This window comes from Chaetodon trifascialis, chromosome 5 (assembly GCF_039877785.1).
Source record: "Chaetodon trifascialis isolate fChaTrf1 chromosome 5, fChaTrf1.hap1, whole genome shotgun sequence".
NCBI classification, from domain to species: Eukaryota; Metazoa; Chordata; class Actinopteri; order Chaetodontiformes; family Chaetodontidae; genus Chaetodon; species Chaetodon trifascialis.
In genome coordinates this window covers 4,591,810-4,614,436 of record NC_092060.1, presented here as the reverse complement: position 1 = coordinate 4,614,436, position 22,627 = coordinate 4,591,810, and the positions used below count along the sequence as shown (strand labels likewise).

Genomic DNA, 22,627 nt, shown 5'->3' with positions numbered 1-22,627 from the left:
TCGTCACCCAGGATCTCCAGTCATCATCAGCGCCGTCACCAAGAAGGCACAGCAGAGGATGTGCTGCCTGTAGCAGCTGAGGAAGATCACCTGGCTAAAGTCAATGATGGGGCACTTCTCCAGCTCCAACACTGAGCCCATCCTCACCTCCTCCATCACCATCTGATTTACGGCTGCCACTGCCAAGGATGAGGACAGAGCGCACAGTATCTTTTTTCCTGTTCAAGCCGCACATGATTGGTCAACTACATGTTGTGTGATGTGTGGCGGCTTCTGTGTGTAGGCACTGAGTAGGGAGGGGGAGGGGCGGAGGTTACAAACACAGCACACACACGATGTGTTTTTGTCACTTGTGGGGACATTACATAGACTTACATTCATTTTCTGGAGCCTTACCCTAACCATAACCACTATTTGCCTGTTCCTAACCCTGTACCTAACCTAACCTAACCTTACCTAACTCGTAACCCTATCCTCAGTCTGCACCCTAAAATTTAATGATTTACATTAAGGGGACCTGCATTTTGTCCCCATAAGGCAGGTGAGTCTTTCCTCTCTCTATGTTTATTATCATGTGCCAAGGCACATTGCTCGTGTGTGTAACCTACTTGGCAGTAAACTGGCTCTGACTTAAGCAGTCTATTTATATACAGTACCATACCTCTGTGGCCTGCAGGGACTCTTAATAGCAGTGTGCACACATTTGTTACGCATTCAGAGTGGAACATCTATGATTCTCTGTCTGCATCTCAATGAAATGAATCTCTTGAGCTATCCTATAGTGAGTTTTCATAAACCCAACCTCCTCTGTATTATGAATCACCCGTTTTAAAACATTCTCCTTTGTCTCATACACTCAACCTCCCTCTCCTCCAGGGTGCTAATGACTTCTCATACATGCCATCTTGCTGTGGACCTGTGGCATTAACCGCCCTTCATACATCCGACGCCGCACAACCTTCATTGCGCAACAGAGGGCAGGTCTGTCCCCCGCCTCCTCCTGCGTTTGCGTGCACAGAGCAGAACAGCCATTCATCCAGCATTTGCTGAAGCTGCAGCATTGGCACCCCAGCCTTCGGAGAGCAGCTATGTTTTCCTGCAGAGCGGCCTGGCAGAGGTGTGGGCCTTTGGCACGGAGAGCAGCCTACAGGCTGCCCCGGGATGGTGAGTGTCGTCAGCCAGCCAAAAGACCAACCCTGAATCTGCTCCCTCTCTCTACCTGAGCGGGCTGTTTTCTCTTCGCTACCTGTCGCCTGTAGTCTGAGCGTGCAGAATAGTACACTGTGTCCTCGTGCGTCTGTCTCATAACCGCATCCCCAAACTGGAGGATGGCAATGGCTGCCCATGTGATGTGAAGGTCAGCTTGGCGTTTTTGCTTCATTTGGGCTGGATTGACGTTTGTGTGAATTTTGTCTCTCGTATTTAATTGTGTGATGTCTGTATATTGCTCCTCGTGGAGATACGGGCATACTGGGAGCAGTGGTTGTAGTATTTCATAATTACATGAAACAAACCCGTGTATGTCCTGCGCCAGTGCTGAGCAGAGCAGCAGGCCGACAGACCAAATCTATAACATTAATCCTGTTTCCCGGCATCTTTCCATACTCTACAAACGCTACGTTCATTTAGACCACTGTGACTTGGGCCAAACCATTAACACGAATACATTTTAACGAGATACGTTTCTTCTCTGTGAAGTTACGTTCATTGAAATGTCCCTGTGAATTTAAACATTCATGTGCAACGTGTATATACATATGTACGTGACCTTCACTAAACTGTGAGTAGTGTGGAAACATGGTGGCCAGTGTTAGTCACGTGGTGTACGCGTGTGAAAGTGGTGTAATGTATAGAAAGCAGAGGCACGAGCTATACGGCTATGGAGTTGTAAGCTTGCGCCACGTGCCACTCCATAAATCTCTGATAGCGTTACATCACCATGAGTGACACCTGGAAACACTGGAAACTGTCGGTGGTATGTAGGAGCAAAAAGATGACGAACTTGACGGACATATTCCTCTGTTGTCACGAGCCGCCCGTCGTCACTTGTATTAACATTTGAGTTGTGATACTTGCGAAAGTAACTGCGAAGGGATGTTTCTTAAGGTACGCCGTGTTTTTCATTACGAGAAAATCCTGTTTTTAGCTAACTCGGTTAAGTAATGATGTAAGCAGTTGACCTTGACTTTTATGTTCGATTGTCATGTTTGGCTGAATGTGTTTTAGCTAACTTAGCTTAAGTTTTGCATCTGAATGTCCATTAATTACAATTTTATGCGACATAATGTATCAGTATTCTCTGTGCTGTCAGTGCTTGGCTTCCTGAATGGCAGCCTGCTCCTCAGCTGGCTATGCCCTGCCTGCTTCAGGAAATACCTTTTGGCTTCATCCTGACAAAGCCCAAGCCTAAAAAAAGATGACAGCATGACATGCCTTCTTATAAGGGTTTGTGCTTGCTGCCAGGCACTCCTGGGGGCCTCTAAAGAGATTACATCAAAGTAATGTCTGTCCACTCTATCCTCAACATCCATTCAGAGATGAGACAAATAAGCTGGACACCGGACCCTGATACGGCAGCCCTTCTTCACCTCAGTGGTCCCACTTAATCAAACAAGGATATCATGCTGTAATCCTGTGACTTCTTGACCAGCGTCCCCTCCACTGGTCATGAATCCCCCCCCATCTTATCCCCCCCAAACTCATACCTTTAGACTTGAGCCGATTAGCGGTATAAATAACAGGGTGGTAGGGAGTCATGTCAGAGCTCTGGACACTGGATTAGCTTCTGAGAATGTGAGTCGGTTAATACCTGCAATACTGGACATGACAAGACTTCTCTACCTTCCACAAAAACTACTAGTTGATAATATGATAGTATTTCTCTCATTGATGGCATTAAGTCCGTCAAAACAATTGCAAGCCATTCATTTGTCCTGTTATTTGACTCACAACCCCAGTTCCAAAAAAGTACAAAGGTTATGTATGGAATGTTTTACCTGTTCAAGTTAATGATTTTTGGAAATGTACGCTTATTTGTAATTTGATGCCAGCAACATGTTCCAAACAAGTTGGGACAGGAGCAACAAAAGACTGGGAAACCTGTGGAAGCGTCCAAAAACACCTTTTTGGACCCTTCCACAGGTAAACACGTTCACTGGCGACAGGTGATAGTAGGTTCACCACTTTGTGAACACATGATTGAACAAAGAATATTACTACATGGACTCAGGAACACTTTGTAAAACCACTGTTGGTTGGAATCAGAGTTTTGTCTTTTTGGGGATTTGGAAGCTGCAGTATTGAATAGGGAATGCATAGATTTGTACAGTTTTAATAATCATCAGAGTATTAAAACAGGCTTTTATTTCTTCTATCCTGTCCTATCCATATCTAAATATATATTTCCTATCATACTAATCTTTCTTCTGTAATATTTGGTTTATTCAATGCAGCATCCAGTTTGATTCATTCAGTTTTAGTTCATATTTTGTGTTTATACAGTCTGTTTTTTTACATAGTAAATTTTCCAGTTGCCAGATTAGTGGATACAGTTTTCTTCCCTTTGGGCAATCCAATTCTCTGTACAAACGGCATTCAGCTACATGTCTTTGTGTGACATGTTTTTTTTTTGTGGTGTTTGCAGAATGTTTAAGTGAAAGCTCACATACACAGTATTGCTAAGAAGTGTTGACTGTGGTCCAAGTTTTTTCAAGTAGTAAAGTAGTAAACAAAGCTGGCTTTCCTGCTTGGCTAGTGCTAAATGTTCTGCTAGAGAAGAAAATGCTGTAAACTAAAACAGGGTTTGCTTTGTCAAATGAAAGTTTGATGGCTGCTCTGGGACTAGTGGATTTGAAAACTCAAAATTGTCCAAACTGTACTGAAGGATTTACAGCTTCTTGTAGTACATGTTTAAAGCTGTGAGAACAGCCCAAAACCAAACTGTCTTTTCCTTCGAGGATGTGCAGTAGAGTATGTCACTTAACAGGCGTCAAACAAGTGCTGACAGGCATATTTTTGGCAATCTAAATCTATTGCTCTAAATCCAATCAGAGTAGGAGGCATCATGAGCCAGTAGAGCACCTTAAGGTGCTTTCTCACCAATCCTTTTCACACTGAGGAAGCTGAAGCTTGTTGCTTGTACTGCACGTTATTCCTATCCTGTAGGATCTTTTCAAAGACAGTCCAGGGTCATTGGTAGCAGGCACGAGTGGTTTGTGTGAAGGCAAGGTTGTTTAGATTTGTCACCCCATTGGAATCATCTACGTTCTCTGACTGGTTCTTCTCACCCAATAAATGCTCTTTTCTTCAAAATGGTATGAAATAATTGATGACGGTTTATTTTTCTGAGATGCTGTTGATGCAAAAAATACATTTTTCCAATGAAACAATTATTCATAATAAAGACGGAGGTAAATTATGATTTCAAGGTTACATTTTTCAGTTAAATCTTTTTTAATCAATTTTTTTTAATGTTCCATCTGCAACCTGGTGAGGGAGTTGGGGCTTATCAAAGTAATGAGGTATTGAAGCCAATGACAACGTGGGCTTCTGGAAAAGGCATCACTTCTCAAAAAGTCCAGTTATGCCTAGAAGACTTATAATAGTTTACTTCCAGAAGTAGCACTGCATTGTTGAAAACATTGCAGAAGGGAGGGAAGTGGGTGTGTGATGGATCAGACAGGAAACTAAAGGTAAACCAAATTTATTACCAGTAATGGTGGCATTAATGCAAATAGCAATAGCCAACGGTTACAGTGGAGCTCTTGGGTAACATTGGCGGGTGCCTTTGGGCCAGGGGAAAGCAGGACTCCTGTAGTTAGAATTTGTGCTTTATGGCCAATGAAAATCGTTTCAATGTATTGAATGCATCTCATTCCGTAATTCATTCCTTTAGGAGTTTGCAAAAGAAAGCTAGGTTTGATCCTCCTCCACATCCATCAACATAATTAGCATAGGGTCTTTTTGCGGACTGCCATTTCAGCAATATGAAAAAGTCTCTGGACGTTGACCGATCCATATTGATTTCTACCAAAGCCTGTCTGATCTGCATTGATAATTTAGACATAATATAATCCATTCTTGATACAGTTAATTTTGATGAATTATGACAATCCTTGCCAGGTTTTGACAGTAATGTTATTGTTGCCAATTCCAGAGAGCTAGGCAGAGTTTTATTTGTCAGAACGTCCTTAAACATGTTTGTTAAAGATGCTAAAAGCCTATCAATTGATGACAGGTTTGAGAAAGATCTAACATGTGACCTGTAACCCTTTGCAGTTGTGCAGCGGAGGCCGATGTCATCAGTTCCTGGTGGGTCAGGGGACAACATACTATACGCCTTGCTGTGTGGTGGAGCCTTTGCAGGTTCTTTGGCATATGTAAGTGGTGTTGTTTCTTGTAGTTCATCATTTCAGCTTCAAAGCATCAACACAATGTACACTTAGCCAGGTCACCAGTGCTGACAATATGTCCTTATCAAAAAATTAAACTAGCCAGTTCCAACAAATGAGCTGATCTTGTGAAATGACATAACTCAAAAAGTAGTGGAATGAGAAATAAACAGATTCAGATTGAGACTTTTCCCTCTCTTCACAGGCATTCAGTACTGTGTCCTCAGACAGCGCCAGGTTCAATGATCGCATTTCAGAAATTAATGCCAGACCCAAGACAGAGTGGGTGCCGAAACCATGGCCGCCAAAGAGTAAGTATTCCTCACCTGCTACTTGTAGTTTTCACCCACTTCAGCATAGGATAGTGGTGATCACAGAGCACATCCCTCCACTGGCTCAGCAAGCCACAAATGATTTGGCTCGTTTGTTCTTCTACATCAACCGTCTCAAAAGAGCATGAAAAGTGACAACTTGTACTTTACAGAAGAGTTCACTTGCACTATACCATCTTGATTTGCCGAGCAAGAGTCGCAGACAATCATTATATGCAACCTGAAGTTTGCGGATGCTGGCCTTTTTAAATTTAAACCATAAGGGTGCAGTAATAAAAGGGGTACAGTAAGACCTAAAAAGATCCACTTTAACCCTCTCTGAACACCAGGAAAATCTTCTGGTCAACAAATTTGCCTGCATATATAAAATACGACGCTGTCTATACATATCATCATCATCATCTGTCAAATCATCAGTAATGATGTGTCCCACATATCTAGTTTTAGAGCAAACAGGAAGCACTTGTCCTGAGAGGTAAAAGGATGGAAAAGTAAGGCCCGTATCCCCTTTTACTCTGCAAATCATAACAGAACTCTTCTTAGCATTGTAATTCACGTCAAAATTTACACCATAATTAGAACATGTGTTAAGAAGCTCTTGAAACCCAGCGCTGCTAGGTGAAACAATTGCCAAATCATCGGCATACATAAGATGATTAATGAGTACACTGCCGACCATACAACCTGTTTTACAGTTTCTTAACTGGTCTGAAAGATCATTCATGTAAATATTAAAAAGGCACGGTGATAAAAGCCCCCCCTGTCGAACGCCATTACTTGTCCCAAATGGAGCAGAAACAACATTTCCCCATTTAATCTGCATGCTCTGGTTAGAATACCAATAAGACAGGATCCTTACAAAGGTGTCAGGCACTCCTCTCTGATGTAATTTTAAAAACAATTTAGAATGATTTATACGGTCAAATGCCTTAGATGCATCTATGAAACCAATTAATACAGTAGAGTTCTGTCTTCTATAGTTTTCCACCATCTCCTTCAGTGCATAGATACATAAATCAGTGCTATGTTTCGCCTTAAAGCCAAACTGGTTATCAGAGGTGCATAAATATACAGATAATCTGTCTAGTAAAATTCTCTCCAAAACTTTTGACAACACACTGGCTAGAGCAATTGCATATTCCATCTGGACCACATGCTTTATTATCAGCTAACTCTGAAATGGCTTGGAAAACTTCCTTAGCTGTGATATACATAGGGTCTGAATTGACAATCTTGCCTACTAAGTAGGGGTCACTCTTAACACAATTAAATAGTGCAGAGTAATGGTTCCTCCACAGTTCAGCTATGTTATCACAACCAGAGACCCCCTCTAAGGTGCTTGGTAGAGATGTGGTGTTTGTGTTCAAGGCTCTCACCTCCTTCCAAAAACCAGTAACATCATTATCAAGGAGCTTTTCTGCCATAGAGTCCGCTCTGATTTGTTGTGCATGTTTATTGACATAGCGAACTGCATATTTATAGTTAGAATTGGTGAACTTTTTCAGATCAAGGGCAGGGCCCTCTCTGGGCCTTCCTGCATGGACCCAGGCCCTAAAAGCATTCTTAGCTTCAGCATGATAGTGAGCCACATACTTGCTCCATCCTGGCTTAACCCTGGATGTTTTGTCAGCATAGGTATAGAGCGGTATGCTAGCCTCATGTATAGCTCCCACAACATGTTCATACAAGGCACAAAGATCCTCACGGTGAGAGCTTTCATCACAATTCACATCAGAACATAAAATAGCATCAATAGGCAAATAAACTTCACTCAGTAGGGTATCAGTCCTTCCATAATATGATAGTTTGTTCCCATTAATAATCCCGTATCGAGTTATTTCACCCCATACTTATTCTGTTTACAAATAGCAATGTTCAAATGATCGAGGTAACAAGCTTTTTAGAAATATCTTCAGTTTTGGCCAGCAGTGATGGCTGCCTTTGCTGTTTAAAATGACAGATGCTGCCAGTGAGAAATAAAGTCTGCTACATCTAATTAATGTTAATTTTGTAAGCAACTCGTCTATAATGAAACTTTGTCATCCGTCAGTTTTCCATCCAAATGTATCGCAGATTTTAATAGAATTTCAAGAAAATTAACAACAGAAAATACAAATGAATGCTTATATCCAACCACTACTATTATGCGAGTAACTGCAGATGCAGAGAATAAGATGATACTCATTTTTTCCATCTGTGTTATGGCATTGGAAAGAATGCAAATTGCTATTATTAATCATTTAGCATGGGGGTTGTCAGCTAGAAAATTTGACTGTATTGTATTTAAGAAACTAGAAATTTAGCTTAGTGGGATAATTCTAAAATTTAGACAAATTCACTGCCACATTAAATCTCAGTCACAACAACACAAATTTACCCCTCAGCTAATCAGTACTCCATATGAAGAACAAAACGGTACTGTGCACATCTGAGTGTTAATGTATGATACCATGGACAGCGCCTTGTGCTGAAATCAGGGCTAACAAACATAGCAGATGAAATTTTTTGTTGAGTTAAACATCCATCCATCCATCCATCCATTTTCTATACCGCCTATCCCTTTGGGAGGGAGGGGGGGCTGGAGCCTATCCTAGCTTCAACGGCCGAGAGGCGGGGTACACCCTGAACCAGTCGCCAGCCAATTGCAGGGCAACATGCAAAGACAGACAACCATTCACACTCACACTCACACCTATGGGCAATTTTACAGTCACCAATTAACCTAATGAGCATGTTTTTGGTCTGTGGGAGGAAGCCGGAGTACCCGGAGAGAACCCACGCATGCACGGGAAGAACATGCAAACTTCACACAGAAAGGCCCCGCCCTGGGGAGTTAAACATAATAAAAATAATAATAACAATACTGTATTGTCTATTGTCTGCAGACTTTGACTGTAGCCTTACAGAAATGGCAGACCTAATGATTAAGACATAATGTCCTGTTTTGTCTGAATGTAAGTCAAGGTACAAGGGCTGATTGTCTGAGACTGGTGGCAGTGTACAGTCAGACTTATATGACATTAAAGATGAGAACAAATCAAGCAAAAGAATTAAACATACAGAGATGTGTCCTCAGTGTACCTGTGTTGGTGCTCTCAATCAACAGTGCTAAAGGTGCTGCCTTTTACTGCTAGTCAGTTTTTAGTCTAAGCTAAAGAGTAAGCATGGAGCTCTGGAGGTCACAAGCACACCTTTCACTAACCTCAGCTCTATCGAACAGAAAAGTGTTTCTTTGATTCACATGTAGCCTTCGTTGGTGACTTGGGCTGCTCTGTCTGTCTGTCTGTCTGTCTGTCTGTCTGTCTGTGAGCCAAAAGATTGAGTTCACCCCAAGCAAAGGATTGTGGGCCAGTCCCAGATTATCCTCTGCTTATTTCAGCAATGAGGGAACGTTACTGACCCTATGCACAAATGAAGAGACTCAGCGTAGCTGCCCAGCCTCAGTCTGACCATGTTGTGATAATGTTGTCTCAGTAGCTCACACACACACACACACACACACACACACACACACACACACACACACACACACACACACACACACACATCCTTAACTATTTTTCCAGCCTTTTTGTACAGCAAAAGATTTGATTGAGATGATATTCAGCAGATAAATCCGCTGTGAAATGACTGTAAATTGCAGACCTATTTGATACTGCTGCTGCATTTTGTGTCAACTGTTATTCTTGACCTTGCAAGAAGAAGAGTAGTTTGACAAAAGAAATAAGTAAATAATTACAGTATCCATTTGCTACCTTTTCTGAGTTTTCAGTAATATCTCATGATCTTCATTTCATTTTCAGTTTTCATGATTATTATGCAGTGATTATTGCATTAGTTGTCAAGGCCAAGTCATGTTTTTGGTGTTACAGAGTGGACTCTCTTCTCTCAGAAATGATTTTTGCCAGAGTTTGTGTGGCTGCAGAAAGCACACAAACAAACATTTCATTTTGTTCTGCCATCAAGTTATTCATGGAATTAACATCAATTAGTGACAGCTGCTTTGATGTTCTGCAGGCAATGTTTGTCACTTTCACCAGTGAAAGTGACAGTTGGTGCTGGCTGTAAGTAAAGGCACTCAATGTTTTGTACACTGTTCTTTGCTAATGATAATTAGCATTGTAGCTTAGAGGGTCTGTATTTTGCCAGTCTCATTGTCTGGAGTCAGTCACTCTTGCAAAAAGCTGCAGTGTAGGCCTGGTGGTGGCAGAGGAAAGCAGTGCTGCAACGCTGGCAGCCTGAAGTGGACAAAACACAGGAGAGTAAAGAAAGGACAGGATTTGTATCTGCCTTTTGTAGTCAATACTGACCCATTAAAAAACACCTGCATCAGCCCCGTACTGATCCGTAGGATCATTGATAGGGACGTGTCCTGAATATGGCATACATTTAACCAACAGACAGCAGTAAAGCAACACTTCTTTCCAGTGCGACTTAATGTTTAAGTACTGTTAAATTGGGTTCCAGTGTGAGAATTAAAATTTATGGAAACTAAAGTGTCAAATTGTCATTTCCGTCTGTAGTTTGGACCCAAACCAATATATAGCTTGGTTCTGCCAAAACGCTCACATTAGTCCATCCTTATTGTTCAGCACCTCTGCACGTCCCTGCTCTAAACCCCCTTTCCTCCCTAATACAAACATCTTCTGGTCCAGCACACACGACCATGTATTCTGTGTAAATGTCATCAGTGTTTTACATGGATGACATCAGTTTACTTTATCCAATTTGACAAGAATGAAAGGAGCAAACACACCAATTGGCAGTGCACTGATCCCATCAGCAGCAGCAGCACAGTGTACAGTCACTAACGCGTGGAATGAGATAAATCTGCTATGTAAACTGTGTGGCTTATGCAGAGTCCGGTTCACTGCTGCTATCAAGATGACCTGTTTCAAACAAACCATTTTCTTTTCCTTACTGTATTTTTTTCTTTTTACTGCTCATCAACTGAGCTGGCTACTGTTGCCTTGTCTTGTTTCTATGTGAAACTTACCCAAATGTTTCCCTTTACTTTTCAGGCGGGGACGATGAAGAGGGTGAGTTGTATCATCACACATATTTTTCTTTCATTCATCCTCACTGCCTGAGAACTTTCTGAATGCTTCACTGAAATGTTGGCATGGGCCTGATTGTGCTCCTAATATTTCACTATCCTGAAAGCTCATGATCACACTAATCACTGAATGTTTTAGCTCTCCTTGATCCAAGATTAGACCTTGGGAAGGAAATTAACCAAATATTATACACAGAAATTAAGATATCTACATCCAAAATGGAAATGATGTGATTGCAACAGCAGACAGTACAGATCAATACATTAAACCATGAATATGAACTTAGAAAGTAACAGATGTTGAACATGACAGCCTGTTGCATAATAATGCAATATCATGTCAAGTAAAAGGAAGATGTGGAATTATAAATAATAACAGTTGGAATCTGTTGCTATAGTTACTGTATATGGGGTGTCAAAGAACAGCAGAGCAAGTATACCAGGGTCCAAGCACCTGTCACATTTCTGAGTGAAAGGGTCACTGACCCCAGGTGATTGGCAAGTCAAGAACTCTTTAGCGTTCAATGGAGATATTCTTGCTAAGTACTCAAAATACTCAAAAAACTGCTCCAAAAGCACATGGTTTGATTGGGTTGGGGGTGCATATAGTGCATACTTGACACTTCCTGTGCGTAGAGATGGGTATACACTATAAACAGTACATTCTCATGCTATATTCTGGGGGCCTTAACTCCTCAGCATTTTGCATATAGTGTCCGATCGAGGGCCAATACTGTGTACGATACAGCAGAAGGACAGCAACGCAAGGTTAGTGTGAAAAAGTTTTGAAAGGGAAAAAACTCAGCTGAGACCTAGCAACATATTTGTTTGGAAGGAACACAAATTGCAATCAGTCACACACACACACACACACACACACACACACACACACACACTCAGACAAATGGTGCAGATGTTTGCCTTTGAACAGGTTGGGAGTTTAACATCAGTCACCAGCAGAACTCTTTAAAATCAAAGTGACGGGTGGATTTCTCACACAAAATACTAATTTACTATGAAGTGGCTGGTGAATTGTTATACTAATCTGAGAGTAGATGGTAGGTGGTCACATTTTAAAGTCAATTTCGCACTTTGCCTCTCAACAATAAATTGAGTGGATGTTAGAATTATTTCCATGACTCATAATTGTCTTGAGTATCTTATCTTTGGCTTTAGTTAAATTTCTGTAGTTGCAATTAATCCTAATCCGCAGGATTTCTACTTTGGGACTGTGTACATACATGTAACGTGCAGTATCATATTCTTCATAGAGTTTTGTTTTTCTTGGCCAATGCAGTTTTGACACATCTGTCCTTCTATGTGACCTCCGTCTCACCTCTCCTCATTTTTGCCCTTGTGGCCAAAAAGCTTGGTCACCAAATCAGTCCTCTCCTTCAGTACCACTCAATCCTTTCTCTCCATCCTACTCCTCACTGTGTTCCTCTTGTGTTAGCAGAAGTAGGCTAGGCTTTCAGTAAAAACAGAGAAGGTGGACAAACTGGTGAATTTGTCTTAATATCCTCATGACTAAGGCTTCTTCTAACAGCTCTCGCCATTGGCATCACCAGCGCATCTTGACAGCACTCCATTACCATTTCTTACAAACATAGCCTCTGTGGTTGAATTTAGATTTCATAATGGCGTAGTCGTGTAAATTGAACATGGCTTTTTAAAAAGCTCCATTTTTTTCTTCCCATTTCTCTAACTCTTTTTGTCTTTACTCTTTTCAGTGTAATGGTAGAGCTAAGGTCCTCTGTGGCCGCATGGATATTCGTCCTAGAACTGGAGTCTTTGGATCTGAACAGGAAAACAAAACCCCTCTCTCCTCCTTTCCTCCTCTCCTCTACTGCTAAGAAAGAAAAGAGTCCTCTGCTCAAACCTCTGGATGATTCTGTGAAGGATATTAATTCTGTGTTCCATTCTGCCTTTTGTTGCCTCTTGCTGCTAAATTTTAATGTGTAAATCCAGAAGAGGATAAATGGACTTGACACAACTTTTGACATTTTTCTTTTGACAGAAGATTATTTTTTCAATGCCACTCTGGTTTTGAATGTTAGAAAATTTTGTGTTTTTGTGGGACATTATCTAGTTGGTCAGATAAAATGTCGAGCAGAGCTATCATTGCTAACACATTAGAGTTCACTATTGTGAGTGATGGTATGCCATTAGAATTATCTGAAGGGTTCTCTTCTCACAAATCAGAATTCTGATTCTGATTTCTGATTATCTGAAGGGTTCTCTTTGCTGATGTTGCCAGGTTTACTTTTAGCACAATTTCAGGTCAACATATATATTTATCTGGTGGTCAGTTATTTTTCCACTGTATTTACAGTCTCAAAGGCCACTTCAAAAATAATTCATATATATTTATGTTCAGTGAGACTTTAAGTATTGGCAAATTTTTACAGTACTGGCATTTGTATGAAAATATAAAGATTAATCATGATCCTCCATTTTTATGCTCTCCTGGCTACAATGTTTACAAAGAATCTAAAGGAAGAAAATATGAGAAATAGTCTTGTCACTGTGCATTTTCACTGACCTGATAATGTTTAACACACATTTAAAGGTAATGATTATGATGTAAAACACCATATTAACATTTAGCCTTAAGTATTTTTACTGCTTCTCTGTGTTTTTTTGCTGCGTCCTCCAATGGGTAGTGTAAATGATTGTCTTCCAAGGCTGTTATGAATGCCACATCTGCCTGGTAGAGTTGCAAAGTGGGAGGAATTTTTTTCAAGGTCTGGGGTCCTGGAAGTAAAATTGAAATCATCTTTAGAAATGACAAGCAAAGATGAACTTTAGAAAATATCTGGTTCTTTGATGAAAAGTTAAAGGTACAGAACGTAGCATGTAGCATTTGTAGCCATCTGTCATACCAAACTGGTGGAAGAAAGACTTCAGACTAACTGCTATAACATAAACCTATAGACAGTATTGTTACATTGTGCAGGAGACACCTGTGTTTTAAGTTGAAGAGCATGGAGGTATCATTAAAAAAGAACTTTTGTATTGGAAATTTACAGGAGGGAAACATCCTTGAACAAGCAACTCCTCCACAGTGCAACAGCCTTAATATATGCTCAATGATGCTAGCTCTTACATCGTATGACATCATGTCAGCAGGCAGGCTACTATCACTCCCAATAGTCAATGATCCAAGTGTTGAGCACTCGACTCAAAGTTTACTCCTGACTGGTGTCCTGTGAATGCTGGATATTTGTTATCGGTTCATATAGAACAAATGGAATTTTCTCTCAGTTAAAAAGTAAAGACGCACAATTTACCTGGGCTGTGTCAGTGTTTTTCTCAGTGTCAGACTCACTTTCAGAGTTCCAGATATATAACTGATAGCTTGTTAATTGGATGGTAAGAACCAATATTCAACTTCACCCCCTCCACCCTGCACCTTAACCTGCACTCCTCTGCCCTTCCTTTTCCCTTCCCCTCCTTCCCTCTTTGTCCTTCTCCTCCCTGTCTGAGTTTGCATGCAGTTTGTGTCGTAAAGGTGTCGTGGTTTTTTTTCAGATGATGTGTTCACTGAGGCAATGGTAAGGTTTGGAAAATATGGAAAAATATAGCATGATAAGCTGTTAGTAGCTATGTTTCCATCCAACACAGCATCTCATTTTTACTCAGTAACACCTGGCTTCTTGTGGTCCTACCAGCCCGTACACCACAGGCTGCTGCTGTTCACCTGCTGTAATCTCACAGCGAAAGCATATTTTGCAAAACCTGCTATATTAACTGTGTCATATGGCTATCTATTATCATGAATATAATTTATTGCCCCATAGCAGATCATCAGGCTTTGAATTAGATTTTTCTCTTCAATGACCTGTCTGTTCTCTGCTGGTGAAGAGGTAAATCACTGGGAAACACTGATATGAGAGAAATCAGCTGCTGTATTGTTTCCCTCCCTGTGGTTTCTGTGGTTACCGTGGTCACACAGCCAGCCACAGCAGCAAGCTGAAAAAGTTCAACCATCATGAAGTCTGAATGCAGCGGCAAAGAGTTGTGCTCCCTGAGCCCATGCACTGCTGCCGTCGTGTTTACGTTGAGAACAATGGAGACAACATGAAATAAAACCTTGTGTTATGCACTGTAACTCCAGATTCTATGAATATGTCCCCACTGGTTCCTTTAACTAACTGAAGAAATAGCTGTTTTTGGGAGCAGATTGTCTGGTTTCAGTTCAACTCATACACAAAGTGCGATCAGTACCCATTAGCAATGGCCTTAGGTAGCTGTTTCTATACTCAGGATCATAGAGTTCCATGCTTTGCATTGCCCTCCATTAGTCTGCTTTCGTGGTTATGGACAGCTAATATTCGCATCTGTTTATTTTGAAAGAGCAACAGCCAATGGGGAAACTTCAACACTGGACCAGCCAATGTTGTAACTTTATCACTTGCTCACTCTGTAAGTCAGGGACAGACTTTTGGGCTGGCCCCCGCCTTGCTGCAGTCCAGCAAAAAGTCCATGGCACTGTCAGGTCACTTGTAGTGCACAGTGAGCAGGGTTTTTCCACTTACTGTGAATTGAATTGAAGATTAATAACAGTTCAATATTTATTTCTTCTCACATTGTAATGGTTCTTTGAATTTCCAATAAAAAGTGTCAACCCTACTGCATTTAAATGTGCATGAGAAAGATTTTTAGGGATTACAAAACATTTCACCACTTTTTTTTTTTTTTGTTCCTCTTTGTTGTCCATTTCACACCTTGGATGGAAACCTGACTACTGATAGTATATTAAGGATATTGTGTATTGCTACTTTTTAAATATTAATCAAAATAGTTCACATTTGAGAAAAGTGATGTTTTGCCTGCTTTATGGTCTTACAGTACGGGGGGTTGTAGAGTGAACATTAAGGCCACTGGCTGCTCACTGTACTAGAAAACACAATGAGTTTGCCTTATCAATCAAGCCAGTGCTCCAGCCAACGTTGCCCCTTTTGTGTTCCAGATGGAGAACAGGAGGAAGAGGCGGCACCAGCTGAGGAAGCCAGTGGAGAAGCTGAGGTTGGCGAAGAGGAGGCCCCTGCAGCTGCTGATGGTGAGGCAGAGACTTTAGTGGAGGCAGTTGCTGAGGCAGTCACCGAGGCTGCTGAGGTCGTTGCCGAGGTGGCTGAGGTCGTTGCAGAGGCAGCGCAGGAAGTGGAGACGGTTGCAGAAGAAGTGGCCCAAGTGGCCGAAGCTGTTGAGGAGGCTGCCGAGGCTGTGGCAGAACAACCCGCCCTCGCTGCAGAGGAACCCGAAAGCAATGGTACGACTTCTTCATCTGAGGAGGAGGAGGCAGCTTCTTCTGAGGCCTGAGGTTCCACACATTCACTACAGGGAGACGCACACACTACTAGATACACTCTTGGCCATCTCTAAACCACTTTAATTAAAGAGCTGCTGACAGCAGGTCTTTTTCCTCTGTCACAACACTGGGAACTATAGGAAAGGTAACTTATAATCACTGTCTAGAACCGCTATGGGTCATTTGCTTCTTCTCAGGTGCCAGGGTTCACCTCTTATTCATCATTCTTCTCTGTCTCCTAAAACTGTATATTTTCTCTTTTATTTATTGGAGTAGGTATAAAGGGCAGCCAGCACTGTGAGCAAATTAAGCATTTTTTCATGTAAGGATGACTCAAGATTTTAATGTGCAGCGTAAATCACTGTGTACGATGTCTATATTAGCTCCGATTATTATGAGGCCTAGAGATGTTAAAAATCAGCAAGGCCATCTTCTTAGCAGGTTCGTAGTGGCAATGAGGTCTTAATGCGACGCTCATTTGCAGTTATGGGTGAAATAAATGTGATCACTCTTAACAGAAACCTCATTCATGCGGATTGGCCCTGATTTTGCACAGTTAACAGTATTAAAAACCTGCTCATTCACCCACGAGATTACCACAAGCCTTCTATAGGTTTCCACACACAAGTGAATAGACATGGCAAGAGAATAAGCAGAGAACACCCCTCAAATGCTGTGATATTGTTGGTATTTTTTTGTTATGAAGGCCCTAATGCTAATTTATGAGATCTGACTAAATACTGTATTCGATATAAACCTCTGTAATGTTTTAATATTTTGACAATTATCACAGAGCAGGGAGACGTCTGTTAATCCTTAAACTGTCGTACAGTTGTGTATATCCTACAGCAACATGAGATGGCTCTGAAGTTGTGTACAAATTCTGTAACTGCTGCAGTGTGTTATTTTCCTTAACTGTAATGTGAAATCACCAGAGGAATCAAAAGGTCAGAGAAACTGTCAAAGAAACGATTAGATTACTGAGTGATTCAAATCATATGTGATCATATTTTTATTTTGCTTATAACTGGATAAGGAGCACTGTGAACAGTTAAAAGTAATTCATCGAGCCATATAATAAAGCTTTGATCAAACAGAAAGGTTTACTGCTCTTTGATTTGTCTGAATTGGTCTTTTTATCGTCATTTTGTTTTGTAGCTTTTAAATAAGGACATTTCTAGCTATTTACACCAGTTTAACAGTTACATTTTCAACACTTTTTGTCTTCACAAATGCCAAATATATCTTCTGTAAATTACTGAAATGCATTTAATATGAGATGGCAATATCTAAGTCTTCAGTGACCTTACAGATGCAAGCATGCTCTTTTCATTTATTATTAAATGAATATTTTAATCAGGCATTAGCATCCATTAGCATCTCTTCAGTGAGCTCTGCATTCAGCTCTGCTTTGTAGTACTGTGTATCAGCAATGCATGGGGACTTCTCTAATCATCAACCTTTGCTTTTTGCATGGTGATATACTTTTAAGGAGCTACAGTATGTTCCAAATACACTCTTAAAAATTCTTTTGTTTGAGCACAAGTGATGTATGGGCATAGTCAATATATTTCCTATTCTAGGTTATCACATAGCCTTAATTAGTACTGCTGTATATTCCGTCCACCAGAGAGGACTGATGAGTTATTTTTCAACTATAAAATGTCCAAACCATTATCTTGTTGGTCTTGTATCTTTAATATTCAAAGAGAACTTCAAAAAAATCTGCCTCAAAAATCCATTATTGCACACATTCCAATACTCTTCTCAGTTTTACTGATTTCTTGCAAAAAAAAAAATAATAATAATAATAATTCAGAGTTTAAAGCAGTGTATCCAAACCTCACCAAAATTGCCCATTATTATGTATGCTGTAGTTTGGTTTTTGCCCATGCAACATTTCTTTGGGAAGCTGTATTTTCCCTGTTTTACTGAAAAGTGCTTTACTGGTTTGGGCCACTGCATAAATGTTCAACTGAATAACACAGCTTTCCTGTAACACCTTTGTTTCTCTTCAACCTCTTCAACTGCTGGGTGTTAACCTTGTACCTGTATGTAGTCACAATCACCAGATTTGTCGGTACCATATCCTCTGCCCCGAGAAGGGTCTCACAAAGCAAGTTACCATGGTTAACAGCCTCACGTTGTGTAAGCTAAATTTGTCAAACTCTAACTTGAGCGTCAGTGATGTTTGGATGGCTGGATTTTGTGTTGCAGTGCTGCTGGCAGCTGCCTCTACTGCAGAGGTACCGAAGATAGTTGAAGTAAAGGAAGGGTTGGCGCCCACTGTTGAAGACATCCAAGTGGAAGATTCTGCAGTACCAGTAGAGCCTGTTGAAGTAAAGCCTGTTGAAGAAATTGCACCGGCTGAGGATGCCCCTGCACCAGTAGAAGCAGCTCCTGCACCACTGGATACTACATCAGTACGAGTAGAGGAGCCCCCTGCACCCGAGGAGATTGAACTAGTACCAGTAGAAGAGGCCCCTGCACCAGTGGAGGTTGCGCCAGTCCCAGAAGAAGAGACCCCTGCACCAGCGAAGGTTGCACCAGTCCCAGTAGAAGAAGCCCCTGCACCAGTGGAGGTTGCACCAGTCCCAGTAGTAGAAGAGGCCCCTGCACCAGTGGATGTTGCACCAGTCCCAGTAGTAGAAGAGCCCTCTGCACCAGTGGATGTTGCACCAGTCCCAGTAGTAGAAGAGGCCCCTGCACCAGTGGATGTTGCACCAGCCCCAGTAGTAGAAGAGCCCTCTGCACCAGTGGATGTTGCACCAGCCCCAGTAGTAGAAGAGCCCTCTGCACCAGTGGATGTTGCACCAGCCCCAGTAGTAGAAGAGCCCTCTGCACCAGTGGATGTTGCACCAGTCCCCTTAGAAGAGGCCCCTGCACCAGTGGAGGCTGCACCAATGGCGGTGGAAGAGGCCCCTGCACCAGTGGAGATTGTACCAGTTGCTGATGAAGCCCCTATACCAGTAGAGGTGGCACAAGTTGAGGAGACCTCTGCACCACTAGAGGCAGCATCAGTTGATGAAGAAGCCCCTGCACCAGTAGAGGTGGCACAAGTCGAGGAGTCCCCTGCACCAGTAGAGGTGACACAAGAAGAAGAAACCCCTGCACTGGTTGTTGAACTTCCAGTACTAGTAGAAGTTGCACCTGTAGAGGTGGCACAAGTTGAGGAGACCCCTGCACCAGTTGTTCAGGAAACCCTTGCATCAGCAGAGGCAGCACCAGTCATTGAAGAAGCCCCTGCACTGGTTGTGGAAACTCCAGCACCAGTAGAGACTGCACCAGTAGAACCCGATGTTACTACAGCTCTAGTTGAAGAACCAGTCACCACTGCAGTTGTGGAGGAAGTTGCAGAACCCCTTGCTGCAGAAGTATCCAGCCCTGTGGTGGAAGAAGCAATTGCAGCTCCTGCAGAGACCGTGGCTGAAGATTCCAAGAAAGAGTACATTGTTGTGGTTCTGGAAGGAACCCCTAAAGTGGAAAAACGGCCCAAGGTGCTGGGAATGGGGCCCATGACTGGTAGAATTATCCCAGCTCCAGATGATGACGACGGCCCTGCTTCTGAGGTACCAGATAACTTTGTTTTTAGGCTGATCTCTGATTGATTAAAGATTCAGTGTACTGTTGTTGATCAGTATGCACATGACTAGTTTATTTCCCAGCCTGGGTTGTAGAGTGTAACAGTATTTTAGAAAGCATTGAAGAGACCAGTTTTTATTATCAGGATGCGGTATAACTCATTATGTAATGACGTTTTGACCCCTACTTGTCTTAATCAGTGTGGGCTTCAAAAAAATCACTCTAACATGGATTTTAAACTCTGCTATTCAGGGTAAGCGACGTCTTCTTAGGATGCAAATGCAGTAATTCCAACAGGTACTGAGCCTTTGATTATTCTTCCTACTGTAGAATAGGCTATGGACACGATGTATTCGATGTATTCGATGTATAGACACCGAAAATGTACAGCACAATTGACTTTTGTCTTCTGTCCTCACAGTAAAGGGTTCCCGAATGATGGCTTTCTATCCTGCACAAGAAGAGGATGTGCCTTTCTCCTACACTTCCCCTTCCTCCTTTTACCCCTAAAAACACAAGGAGCTAATATGTAGTTCCAGTGCAAAGATGCAGATAATACACAGTGTTTAGATGAATGCCATCTTTTTGGAACCATCATCCCAACCTATTGGTGGCACCCATATAGCCAATATATTGTGACACTCCACTCTGACATGCATGTCTTGACTCCACAGAACCTGATGAGTCAGCCAGTGGTTCAACAGATCTCAGGTTTATTCTTTAGTAGCCTCAATAAAAGATCTGGTAACTTCAATGAACTACAATCTGTTTACTGCTGTGGACAAAAGTGAGCCATTCAGTCCACATTTTTTTCTTACGGTGTTTACTGCCTCAAAGTCACTCCACAGACCTTGGTACTCCTCACCATATCCTATTAACCCAAACAGTGCCCAGGCACTTGTGAAGTGAACCTATAGTGTTATTGCTTAAAGCAAGGGATGTTTTGAGTCACCAGCATTGTGTATAGTACCCAACCTCAGGTTTTTCCCTCTTTTTCTCTTGGTGTGAACATGAATGGCTGGAAGCACTTGCAGCAGTTTGTTTTGATGAAGAAACACTTTGGGAACACTGGCTGCACAGCCCATACAGGAGCTACCTCGCTACCTCAGTTTTCCTTTTTGTTCAGTCTTTAAGATGACACTACACACACATTGATGCCATTAGTGTTACAGCTCCAAAGCAACAACACAGTTGCTGAGACACCAACTTCAGTAAGCACATTGATATTTTTCACAAGTTAAAATTTCATCACTAAAACAAGTTATCCTGTAAAACTAAAGGCATGTGTTCATTTCCCTTTACTTCTCTTCCTTTGAGGGGAGCTTAACAGTAGAACGCACACACGCTGCTGCTGGACTGCTCTCATTGGGTTAAAACTCTGAAGCATGTTTCACTTTTGGCCACACCCAGGTTGGTGATGTCACAGTAGGTATTTTTCCCTTGACTGCTTTTGGAAAATGGTAGCGGTGACATCATGAATAGAGATGTGTCCAGAAATGGAACAGACTTGAAGGTTTTGACCCACAGAGAGCACAGCAGGTGTTTTCTTCTCTTTTCAATGTTGTTTACCTGTTTCAGTGAGGTTGTTCCTCCTTACTTTTTGCAGACAATCTTATGAATATACAGTGAATGTGCAAAATACTAGATGATATTATACTGATATTAGCTTTCACCCTTTTTTGCACAACCCATATTAAATTACAAAAAGTCCTTCTCACATCCTTTTTAATGTACATGTCCGCCTTAGCCACTGATATAGATTCACGGAAGAAACTCAGTAAGGGATACTGGTTTAACATAGACTGATTATCAATGTACAATTAAGTGTAGCTTAGCATCATGGCTCTGTGAACTGTGTTTGTGAGTTGAATAAGAGTGTGCACAGGCAGCGTCATGTTCTTTCACTCTGCTTCTCTGTCCTTTGGAATAGCTTTTCTTGTTTTGTTCTAGCATTCAGTCCTGTGTGGATGTGTAATTTAAAGGCTTGCAGCAAGTATGAAATGTCATGATGGTGATGTGCTGGTTTGACATGAAATGTGTGTGTTTGGGAAAGGTTACACTATGTCTGAAGAAAAGTCTCCAGTGTGAAATGCTTTGACAGTTGTGTTGTAGTCTCTCTTCCTTGATACCTTCTTTCAGATTTCCTCACATCTATTATTGAATTTCAGGCTGAGGTATCTTGGCATACGATACTTTGAAATAGATCTGAAATCACTGCGGGAAGAATTGAACTTAGTGTTAGTAAGAATGTTAAAGAAATTAGGTGATTAGTCTGTCTTTGGTGTTCACAGGCAGGTCTCTATTAAGATGTAAGTGAATGTCTTTGACTTTGCAAAGGACAAACTGGCTGTTACACACGTTACTGTTTTTCTTGTTTTTGCAAAATAAAGAGGGATTAAACATGATTTTTGTCTGATGACTTGTCATTTTTAAGTTTTTCCCAAGAATAATGTTCTACTTGGCTTAACCTAACCTGACATAATAGTGTGTGCTGTAAAATCAGCAAGAAATAACAATAGTAAGAATTGTCAATGACATAATTTGTGCAAAAAGAATTGGAGATATAAGAACCTACCTCCTTGAGGTTGATAGGTAGCGTGATCCAAAATAAATATTTTACCTTTTTTTCCACAGAACTGGAAGAAAAATACTACAGTGAGTTTCTATTTTGTTGCCACCGTCTCCATTTTTTTCAGGTCTTTAGGTGTACAATTTTTTTTAAATATGCAAAATCAGTCTCCCTCTGATAAATAAAAAGTTGTATGCACAAGTGAAATATAGCCATTGTCATAGCAATGTCACATAGGCTCACTTTCAGGTGCCTGCCACTGCTGCCACCCCAATTCAGGAGAGGTGTATGGAATTGTACTTTAAGATCCTTCAGTAAAACTAGGATAAGTTCAATATAAAGATACTCCATAGCAAGTAAAAGTCCTGCACATTAAAAATGCCATGT

The 22,627-nt window shown here is 41.4% G+C and overlaps 1 protein-coding gene across 7 annotated transcripts; it reads left to right on the top strand.

The window, feature by feature from the left end:
• Positions 1 to 854: 854 nt before the first annotated feature.
• On the top strand, positions 855 to 22,075 carry mgarpa (mitochondria localized glutamic acid rich protein a). Of its 7 annotated transcripts, none has more exons than XM_070962129.1 (10): positions 1,019 to 1,164; positions 5,278 to 5,378; positions 5,596 to 5,701; positions 10,744 to 10,761; positions 15,751 to 16,050; positions 18,307 to 18,806; positions 18,984 to 19,084; positions 19,268 to 19,658; positions 19,924 to 19,968; positions 20,093 to 22,075. In XM_070962129.1, the coding sequence occupies exons 1-9, from the start codon at positions 1,089 to 1,091 to the stop codon at positions 19,957 to 19,959; spliced, it is 1,629 nt and encodes a 542-aa protein (XP_070818230.1). In that variant the 5' UTR covers positions 1,019 to 1,088; the 3' UTR covers positions 19,960 to 19,968; positions 20,093 to 22,075. The 7 variants fall into 7 exon arrangements, with proteins under 7 accessions (XP_070818231.1, XP_070818230.1, XP_070818228.1 ...); XM_070962127.1 differs by having other exon boundaries at positions 18,984 to 19,139; positions 19,248 to 19,658; XM_070962126.1 differs by having other exon boundaries at positions 18,307 to 18,716; positions 18,984 to 19,658.
• Positions 22,076 to 22,627: the final 552 nt, after the last annotated feature.

Coding starts and splice junctions, on each gene's coding strand:
- mgarpa (XM_070962123.1), top strand. CDS start 1,089: ATGTTTTCCTGCAGAGCGGCCTGGCAGAGGTGTGGGCCTTTGGCACGG. Junction 1,165..5,277: donor CTACAGGCTGCCCCGGGATG/GTGAGTGTCGTC, acceptor AACCCTTTGCAG/TTGTGCAGCGGAGGCCGATG. Junction 16,051..18,306: donor AGAGGAACCCGAAAGCAATG/GTACGACTTCTT, acceptor TTTGTGTTGCAG/TGCTGCTGGCAGCTGCCTCT.